This window comes from Silene latifolia, chromosome 5 (genome assembly GCF_048544455.1).
Source record: "Silene latifolia isolate original U9 population chromosome 5, ASM4854445v1, whole genome shotgun sequence".
In the NCBI taxonomy this organism is placed as follows: domain Eukaryota; kingdom Viridiplantae; phylum Streptophyta; class Magnoliopsida; order Caryophyllales; family Caryophyllaceae; genus Silene; species Silene latifolia.
In genome coordinates, this window is record NC_133530.1 from 15,868,269 (window position 1) to 15,879,300 (window position 11,032).

The following is an 11,032-nucleotide window of genomic DNA, read 5'->3' on the forward strand; positions in this document are numbered from 1 at the left end:
ATATGCTTGAGTCAAATTGAAACCCATATACATCTCTTTTCGTAATGTATATACAAATATCGATTTTGCGATTCTTTGGGCACCGGTTGATTCCGATTTTAGTTGTCACTCTATTCTAGTCGATGTGCCAACAAGAGGTGGAGCAAACTAAGAAAGCAAGTATGTACCATTACCATCTTGGTGCGTGGTATCGATATGGAATCAAAGGAATGAAGCCAGGCTTAATGGACAAGTTCAGAGAGTTGAGAATGTAGTCAAGTGTATAAAGTCTAGTATTTCTCAGCGTTTTCATCATTGTAAACCACAAGTTATATCTGCTAAAGATACTTGTTGGTTGTCTAGAGTGCATCTTGTTTAAGCATTAGCACTAAAAATTGTATGGTAACCAAAAATGTACTTGTATTGCTGTGCTTCATGATTAATACAATTTCTTACCTTTTAGCAAAAAAAAACTTCTGCTATTGATTCCGAAATCCCTTTTGTGAGTGATTCTGACATTAATATGGACTCCGAAAATCTGGTTTCTGCCACTGGTGGTTCTGGTTCTAACATTTTGAACTCGGAAAGCCTAGATGAGGCTTTTCCTGCTTTGCCAGCTAAGGATGACTCTAATCCCTCCAATACTTTTATCTCAAGACATGGAAAATACTCCTTCACCAACAAAATGCATCCTGATAATAATTTGCGTTTGTCATCCCAAGATTATGAGAATTTGTTACTTAGGAGGAATCTCCTTTTTTTTTTCCATCAACGATCTTTGTTATCCTTGAAGGTTCGTCCCCTTATCCCCACAAATTTTATTCCGACGGGAACTCCCCATGAAGAAATTTCAAGATAAGCAGCAGTTCTCATTCCTTATCCTTTACATGAAGAACACCGTCAGCTATCTTCGCATTTTGGGTCTGAGAGTGATGAGTTAGGTCTTGAGGAGTCTGATTCGCATATTGCCAAGAAGAAACGGCTTTCGTCTGATATGTTTGTGGTTAACAAAGTATCCTTGGTTCAGTTTCAATTTGTTGCATTCAAGGAGAAATCAGTCAATAAGAAATCGAGCATGAAGTGTTGTCGCAAGGTGCATCATTCCATTCGCAGGAGTCGAATGATTAGGTCAGGTGTTAATTCGAGGAAGAGATCGCTGGTTTCTGTTGATAATTTACCTTTTTTGCAGGTGCACAAGAAATGCTACTTCTAATAATATTGCAGTTAAAAGGTCTAAAAGGAAGGAGGCAGATTTACTATAGTTCGAGGACTATTATCATCCACCTTTTAAGAAATTTCGTATTTCAATTTCTGTTAGTTTGGCTTGTAATTTTCGCTCAGTTAGTCCTAGTTCTAGTAGTTTTGGGGTATCTAATTCCTCTATGTTTTGTATTGTAAGTTGTTTATTTTTCCTGATTGTTTAATCGTATACTGTGTAATATCGTCTTTATAATTTTATAAAATAGTACAAGTTTGTCTTAAAAAAAATAGGACTTCACTCCTCTAGTCCTCCTTATGTATGTGGATTTTGTGGAAAAATCATATTTTGTGATGTAAATTTGTTATAGTGTTTTTTCACATACGGATTTTACTCTTTCACATATGTCTTTTACAATTTTACCCCTTTTATTTTTTTCCTCTCTCAATCAATTGATTTTTTTCATCTTCCTTCCCTTCACTTCCCTACGGCAACCCGCTCTGACTAACTTACTCCAGTCAACCCGTGCTCCGGCTAGGGATGTCAATGGATCGGGTTCGGGTCGGGTGAAGCCTCATCCGTCATCCATCCGTCCTTTTAAAATCTCATCCAACCCGTCCGACATCCGTTAAAACTTATCATCCATCATCCATCCATCCATCATCCATGGATGAAACGGGTGGATCGGGCGGGTGATAAACGGGTGTAGTGTATTTATATGTTTCAAGTTAAAAAAAATGATGATTTTTTATTTTTTACAAAAAAAAAGTTAGATTATTAATTTAGTTTAACTTTCCAGTGGGTAGGTTCACAAAATAACTATATTGAGAGTATAAAAATTTGAATATTTGAATATTTTATATCTTAATAATGTGTTATATGTAAAAAAAACATTAAATAAAAAGTAATAAAATCGGGTGATAGATGGATGGCGGGTGAAATTTCTTCATCCAACCCATCCGTCATCCGTTTCATCCGTCATCCATCAATCATCCATTTAAGTCGGGTTTTCATCCATCTTTTAGGATCGGGTGGATCGGATTTTGATGGATGCGGGTGAAATTGACATCCCTAGCTCCGGCCGACCACACTCTTCAGATGATGACCATGATGTCGCCTTCCACGACGATGATAAAGATAACGGAACAAATCTCTTCGTCGGGATAACTGTTGGAGACTTGGTGTTAAGTCACCTGCTGCTTCCACTTGTCGCATTCCAATTTCCAAGTAACACGGCTCCCCTGCAACATTTATCAATTTATCAATTTGTGTTTCATTTGCATCATCTTCCCCTAGTAAATTATTCGATTTATTAATTTACGAACTAAAGAAATCAAATGGATCCAACCATGATAGTGATAAACAATTAAACATATTAATTTCACTAATTGATAAACTAATCATAATAATTTTAACAAAACATATTACTCCCTCCCATTTCCTATGTTGTACCCTTTCCCTTTACATCCAATTTCATTGTTGTTCTCTCTTTCCTTTTTTGGACAAGTTTGTGTGGTCAAAAATCAACTACATGTGGGGTCATGTATAATGTGTGATCCAAATTGATTGTCTTAATTCTTGAGGGAAAAAAGAAAAGGGAACAACATAAGAAATAGGAGGGAGTATTATTTTTTATTTTTTTTGAAGGAAACAAAACATATTATTATTGATAAACAATTAACTTATTTCATTAAATGAAAAATTGTGATCCGTTGTTCAAGTTTTTAGAGCAAGTAGATCAATTTTAGGAGAAAAAATATACATATAATAGTCAATTTGTTTAGGTTTAGGCGTTGTTTGGTAAACAACATATTGACCAATTTTTAGCATATTCAAGGGGTTTAGCATGTTTTACAATATGCTGCTTACCCCAGCATATTGGTTAGCATATTGTAAAATAGGAAATTTTTCTCCATTTTACAAAGAAACGTAACAATCTACTAATCGTAATCTGTCAATTACCAAACACTCAAATTAATTTTGCTAATTATAATATGCTAGTCAAACCTTCTGATAAAATCTGTCATTTATAATCTGCTTTTGCAATTTGCTTATGCTGAAATTAATCCGCTATTTACCAAACATGACCTTAGCCTTTTAGGAAGAAAGGGTATTATTTGGAAAATTAATGAAAAAGTGTGTGTGAAAAAGTAAAGTCCGTACGTGAAAAAGTAATTCCGTTTAATAAAAGTAAACCCTGAAAAAAAATCTAAATACACTTTTCCCTTGAATACATATATTCACCAATACATCAATAACATATATATCCACAAATCACATTTCAAAATTATTAGCAACACAGATCGTTACCGAAAAAACAAAATTACAAAAATGTAAGAAATTTGGGAAAAATGAAATGCACCCATTCCTCAAAGAGAAAAAGGAACATACATCGGATGTACTACCTCCAACTTTTTTGTTTTTTTAGCATATATGTATTTTTTTGAGCTTATTACCTCAAACTTTATTTATTTTTAAGCAAATATGTATTTTTTTTAAGCATAATAAAGTTTATAAGTTAGATTTTAATATTTTTTCCGTCAAAACTCAAATTTAACTAAACTTATATGTAATATTTTTGAGTTTTATTGTAATTTTTTAGAGCTTAATATTTAAGTGAATAAACTCAAAAACTTCATAGGGAAACTCAGAAACTTTAAAACAAAACTCAAAATTTTTATTATAATGCTCATAAACTATACAATTGGAGGTAGTATATCAGATGTATAATCCTCTTACGATTCCTCAAAGGATAGTGCTACGACGTTAATTCGGTACAACCGTACAACCCTAATTAAAAATAATAAAAGATCTAATTAAAATTAACCTAAATTTCAATTTTGTGCCAATGGTAGAAGGGTAGAATTGTAATTCAAAATTTTATATTTCTCCCACCAAAATATCTACTGGGTTCTTTGTTTTCCAACCCATGCACTTAAATGGAGTTTTAACTCTCATATGCTTTCAAATCCGCAAAAGTGGTAATTTACCCATTAAGTTTGTTTAATAGTGAAAACAAGCCCTTTAACTCGTAAAATTTCATGTTCATTCAAAGTTTGAAACTTAAGTCTCGAGTTTAATGGCATAGACACTTTTAGTATAGCGGGGTCAAGACCGTAATTCGTTCCTAGTAAAATTTGTTTGATTTAATCTAAACTGAATCTAAAATTGTTTGATTAGATAAGGAATGCAACCAAAAAAAAAAGTAAGTACTGGACAATTAGGACACCTATGCAAACAAAAGAGACTGTAAAATAATGGGCACATGACTTAGACACGGTGAATAAGTTTAAACATAAAACACAAATTCTCATCGGGATACTTATTGAACATAGAATACCTAGGGAACCAAAAAATGAGAATAAATATAAAATGACACTGGATTTTCGGTCTATTTTTCATATCTTATCTTGTGGCTCGCTATCTCTCCAGTTGACACAAAAGTATTAAATATTAAAAATAAATATTTAGATACTCCGTATTACAAAAGGATGACGTGTCAGACTTATAATAGAGATACTCAAACAAAGTAGTGGAAGGTATTCCATCAAATACATGCTCTTGTTAATCGTCTCCATAGAAATTAACTCTTCATTTGATTGATTCATTTCATTGTTCCTCTCCATTGCTCTCCTATTTCCATTACCTTCCATTACTTCTCAACGGCCAAGATTTTGTTGCGGAACGATCCAACGGGCAAGTGTTTTGATGAGGTAAAAAGAGTGTAATAATTTTATATTAGTGTATTAGAAGTAATGGATCATCCATTACTTATGAAATAATGGAGAGGAATAGAGGATTCATATCCCTAATTCTAATGTTGGGAATATGTTGAATTTTGGGCCAGTCTTCTCCTGATGGTGATTGACATCTCTCAGCAAGCTCCCTTGAGCATTCTTCAAGGATTAGTGTCTTTAAGTTGGATACGTTGCTCATCTCGTCCGGCAACAATTTCAATCTTGGGCATTTATCTATAAAAAGGCTTTCGAGGGAGGTGAGGGTGTCAATCCACTCTGGAACCGCCTCTAATGCTTCACAGTTGTATATTCGTAGGGTTTCCAAAGAAGACATACCTCGAAACTCCTCAGGGAGATGTTCCATTTGATTATTCGAAAAAGATAGGTGACGGAGCCAGGGAAGGTAGCTGTTGAGGAAAACGATAGGTTGTCTCTGCTTAGCAGGCATATTTGAAGGACCACATGTTTGATCTGCTACCACCTTCGTTTTCCCAACCACAGTGAGAGTAGCTAAAGAAGAAATACGTTGTAGAAACAATTGTGCCAATGAAATGACCATCTCCATGTTCATTGTCATACTCCTCAATTTGGGAAATGCAGGCATCAATTTCAGGAGTTGATTCTGACTGCAATCTTGAGCAGACTCTGTCATACTCCACCATCCCTTCAACTCAGGTATGTCCATGAGGGTGAGGTATGCAAGGGACGGGAATAAAGGAGTGGAAGGGCACTCGTCCGCTAGAACTACCATGTCACTTTTGTTGCTACTACCATTTTCTTCTATGTACTCCACCTTATCCAATCTCCTTAAATCTAGAAATGTAAGATGAGGGAGTCTTCCAAAGGAGCACATATTAATACTTTCTTTGCAGTCAACTATTTCAATACGAACCAGATTCGGAAGCCATAAATGGATTCCTTCTCTCATCCAACATGGCAACCTCCTTCCTCCATAGTTTTCTATATTCAAGTATTTTAGACTAGCACCAGGTTTGAGGTTCTCTAGCACCATCTCGTCTTCTATATTGCTCTCTCTAAATATCATAGTAAACTCAGTAATCTCTTTCCTGTCCAGATTTGCAGCTTTGGCTTCTGACACTATATCCTTTGATCGATCCACCAAAACGATTGTTAGCTCGCCCTTAAGATTATCAAGATAGCCTAGGTCTGCTAGGTCACACGCCAATTTAGCCTTGGATCCATAGGGAGTGAGAGAGATTCTTGGTTTTCCTACAGCAAAATGGCCCAGTGTTTCAAGACTCGTTAAACTTCGCAACCCCTTGGGCATATGACTCAATTTGTCACACTTAAGGAGGTTAAGGTGTCTCAGCATCACTAGCTTGTTTATGTCCTCGGGCAACTCTTCAAGGCTTCGACAATAAGATAGGTTAAGTAAGTAAAGATTCACTAGCTGTGTAATTGATTCGGGGAGTTTACGGATAAGGTTGTTTGAAAAATCGAGATACCTCAAGTGGATCAGTTTGCTTATTGATCTCGGCAGTTTATTAATCCATAGCCCATGCATCCGCAGTGCCCTCAAAGACTCAATTCTGGATGTAAATATATCATATAATTGGGAAAGTCTACTTAGATTCAAGAACTCCCAATCATTTGATGGAAGAGGGAGAAGGAACGACTTCAACTGCTTTAGTTTTAATAGTGACGATGGGATTTCCCAACCCGAGTGGTTTACTATATGGAATGATACATGACAGACTCTTTCATCAAATTCATTTGTATTTGAGTCTGCCATTTTATACTTAAACCCGCCAATCGAGAGCACTAAATCATGCATCAGGTTGTGCATTTGAAAATAGTCAGGGCACTTATACCCATACCTGCCTGTAGAATAGAAAAATCCTTGATTTATCAAGCACAACACATATCCTTCTGCCACCTCTTCTGGATTTTGGTCTGTGTACTCGGCTTCAACATATCCCATGGCGATCCAAAGACGAACGAGAGTAGTTTTTTCGAATTGGAATCCCTTTGGGAACAAAGAGCAGTATACAACACAGAGTTTTAGCCTTGTACCTAACTGATCGTAACTGAGTTTGAGTGTGCCCATGACATCACTTCCATAGGAGGCAAAATTTGCAAGCTGAGCATCCCTAAAAGCTCGCCATTCCTGGACAGTATGTTTCCCCGCTAAAAGGCTTCCAATTGCCCGTATAACAAGGGGAACTTTAGGACACATCTTTGCAATCTCCTTCGCGATGGCCTCTACCCCTGGCTCATGCCATTCTGTAGCAGCCACATATTGAAAGAGGAGTAATGAATCATCATCTCCTAAATCGCCAACAATTAATGGGTCTTGGGTCCCAATAATTCTAGCAACTGTTTTGCTACGTGTGGTAAGGAGAACTTGACTCCCCTGAGCCCCGACCCTGAGCAGTGCTCTCAGTTCGATCCATTTCCCTCTCAAACCGTCGTCATCCCACACACCATCCAAAACAAGCAAAAACCTCTGCCCAGCAATTTTTTGATATAGACGCCGTTGGAACTGATCAATCCCGCAATCGAGAGCTTTTTCATCAGTGGCACATGTCACCATTTGCCGTAACACATCCTTGACATTAAAATCTTGGGTGGCGGAAACCCAAAGCTGCAAATCAAAATATGTTTGAATCCTTTCATCATTGTACACATACTGAGCCAATGTAGTCTTCCCAACTCCACCTATTCCAACAAAGGAAGCAACAGGGAGGACACCAGCAGCAGCAGAGGAGTCTAACAGCAAGCTTACCATCTTATCCCTGTCTCCATCTCGTCCAATTACCATATCAGTACTCATATAAGACCCCGATACATTGCTCAATATTCGGGTTTGGTTCAAAGTTGAGGAGCTAACTATGCTTCCAAATTGGGCATGGTTTCTTGCAACGCGACTAAGTTCCCCGGTAATACCGTTGATTTTCCTAGCATCCTTGAAGGGGGATACAAGCTGGTTTGAAGTAGAAAAGAACAAGCGCGCCTCTTTAGTGAACTTACTTCCTCCCATGAGTTGTTTCTGCTTGGCTTTTGTAGCTTTTGCATCTTGGAAATCGATTAATTTGGAAAGTCCACGTTCAAGCTTCTGGAGCACATCTCGTTGAGAATGACTGCACACCTGCGATGAATCTGCATCAAGAAGTGTAGCTTCAATTGTATTTTTGATATCCTGAAGCCCTTTTATTTGAGACTCAATGTTAGCTGCATCTACTATTGTTTTCCAAACTTCAGAACCCACTTTTTCACCGATACTTTTAAGTAACTCAGTCACCATCGATTCCGCCATTTTGCTATCCTCCCCGTCTTCTTAGGAGAAGATTTTGTATTTGATATAGATAACTTGATTAGGTGGATTTAGATTGAGGATTTGTGAGATGTGATAATATAATCGCGAAACTGAAGTGGTTTTGAAGTTAAGAGGATGTTGATTGGTTTGTAGTTAAGAAAATGATATAGTGAACAAGAAAATTTCCAGGAAACTAAGCATTATACTGTTGGCTTTATTATTGTGTTGAATTTTCTTATGAACATAAAGTTATGCGCTCATTAATTGATACTCGTAGCAATAATTTTCTTTCGTTGTCGAGTACCTTATTTTCTTCCCACTTGCTACGCTAAATGAGGTTCACAGAAATTCCTTTAAGCAGTTGGCCTACAAGTTTTTGTATTATTGGGGAATCATGAATTGATGTCGGTAAAGGTACGGTAAAAAAAACGAGTTAATGGTTTTACTAGTAAGATAACTTTGACTAGTGTTGGATACCATTATGCAAACAAACATTCGAACTTCTGAGGTACTAGTCCAACACTAGTACTGTAAGTAATATTTATACTGATGTTTAGCAATGAAATTAATAAAGGATTTACCTCATCTTTCTTTGTATCAAGTCTTCTTCCTCCCCTTCTCTTCTAAACACAAAATTTCTCTGCGTTTTTCTGTCTTTCTCGTCATGGCCACCAAACAACCTGTCTATCATCCCTCCCTTGGCAACATCAAACACCACATTCCCCATCGTCCTTGAAATGGAAAAGGCTCACTAAGACTCGTGGATACTGCGCAGGCTTTCGAAGGGACCACATCTCCGCTGCACCATTAGGAGATGAGGGCATTCCTACCAACAATTATGAAATGAACAACAGTGAATACATGTTGATGTCTTGATAAAGCAAAGAAGAGAAAATCATCTCTACTTATGCCGAAACAATGTACTTTACAACGCAAACATGCTAAGCCATCAAAGAATACACTGGTAGATGCCATCAAAAGCCATTGGAAAGAGAGACACTGCCAAGTCAGGGTTAATTATTAGTTATTACTCATCATAAGAATACTGATAATCTAAGGATTTTGCATGGATAACGGAAATACAGTAAGGCAGGTTGCATACATCTGACTCCCTCCCTTTACCCCGCAATTTACAAGTACCTTTGAGGCAATGGGGTAATGTTGTTGTTGATCATGTAACGGGAATTCAGAGGAGGGGGATGGAAAACATACATATGCCTTTAGTTGTAAGGAGGACACCGACATCAATCTACAATTTTTTTTAACTTTCAAAGTGTAAGAATTAACACCAAAATAGCTTTCAGTCGAGCTGAAAGTGAAAATTGAAAATTTAAATGTATAAAAGAGGAAGTAATTAATATCTTAAGTTAACACTAATTACAGCCACCTTATGAAAGGTGAATATGACCAAAGCCTCGGCAATTTTTGCAGACGAAAAATTCTTATGTCATCCTGGAGGACCGTATACTCTTTAAAGCCTTTATAATATTCCAAATACAATGTCTCCAATCTGGGAAATACCTTGTAGAAACACTTGGGCCAATGAAATGATCAACTCCATGTCCAAATACAATGTTTCCAATCTGGTAAATACAGGCATCAATTTCAGGATTTGATTCTGATTTTGATCTTGAGCAGACTCTGTCATACTCCACCATCCCTTCAACTCAGGTATGTCTTTGAGGATGAGTTGTGTAAGGGACGGGAATAAGGGTGTGGAAGAGTACTCGTTTGCACGAACTACCATGTCGCTTTTGTTGCTACTACCATTGTCTTCTATGTACTCCACCTTATCCAATCTCTCTAAGTTTAGATACCGTAGATGAGGGAGTCTTCCAAAGGAGCACATATTTATGCATTCTTGTGAGGATAGCACGAAAGATTAATAAAGAAGATTTATAAATACATATGCCAATTCATAAGTGTAAAGAGGACGGTCATCTTAACTAGCAGTTAATAATTTTCTTAATCAATCTAACATTCAAAGCAATCAAAATCAACAAATCTTCTTCAACCTAAGCTCTGCGCACATTGCTCAACATATACTCCCTCCGTCTCAGTCTATAGTTTAGACTTGCTTTATTTCACCCTAACATAATAAAGCAGGTGTAAACTATTCACCGGGACACAGAGAGTACATAGCATACAAAATGTCACATTTTTTGGATTTCGTCAATAAATAGAATCTGAAATTCTTCACCAATATCATCAAATCCACAAATCACATTCCATTCATTTCAGAAACACTATCAGAAAATCAGTATCGCCGGAACAAAATGACTGAAACCTAGGAAAAATAATCGGGAAATTGAAAATTACTGTTTTCATTTTCAGATTCCATGGAAAACTAATCATAACATCTAAATTCCATGGAAAACACAAAATTCACAAATCACAAATTGAAATGGCAGAAACGGAAGAGTAAAATAGTTAGTTACCTATGATGAGAGAGTAAACAAGGAGGTAATTGTAGCGACGATTTGGTGTATTTAATTGTAGCAAAGATTGAAGTTGAAGATACGAAGAAGAATAGGTAGGACAGTATCTCCATTGTTGTTCATCAGAGATGACTGAGAAGTGAGAACAAGAAAGAAGACGTTGAACTGAGTAATTATTCAGTGATGGGCCGATTTATGGATTTACTAGGGGGTCGTTTGGTTGCATATAGGAATTTGTATTACGTTATAAAACACGTGAATTTGGAATTCATGTGAATTACAAAAATATGTTTGGTTCTTGTGGAGGAAGTACGATTCGTGAAAGATTCTAACTTACCTAGGAGGGGGTAAGAACTCCTCCATCGTTGTGGAGGAATTTGAATTCATGGGAACTTCCAATTCA

At 36.7% G+C, this 11,032-nt stretch overlaps 1 protein-coding gene across 5 annotated transcripts; it reads right to left on the reverse strand.

Moving 5' to 3' along the window:
* Nucleotides 1-4,412: 4,412 nt before the first annotated feature.
* Nucleotides 4,413-10,831, reverse strand: LOC141656851 (disease resistance protein RGA2-like). 5 transcript variants are annotated; one of them, XM_074463934.1, is made up of 4 exons: nucleotides 10,630-10,831; nucleotides 9,713-9,992; nucleotides 8,773-9,017; nucleotides 4,413-8,034 (listed from the first exon to the last, which is right to left on the reverse strand). In XM_074463934.1, exon 4 carries the CDS (start codon nucleotides 7,913-7,915, stop codon nucleotides 4,949-4,951), a length of 2,967 nt encoding a protein of 988 aa, XP_074320035.1. In that variant the 5' UTR covers nucleotides 7,916-8,034; nucleotides 8,773-9,017; nucleotides 9,713-9,992; nucleotides 10,630-10,831; the 3' UTR covers nucleotides 4,413-4,948. The 5 variants fall into 5 exon arrangements, with proteins under 5 accessions (XP_074320035.1, XP_074320036.1, XP_074320034.1 ...); XM_074463935.1 differs by having other exon boundaries at nucleotides 4,413-8,023; nucleotides 9,713-10,051; XM_074463933.1 differs by having other exon boundaries at nucleotides 9,713-10,051.
* Nucleotides 10,832-11,032: the final 201 nt, after the last annotated feature.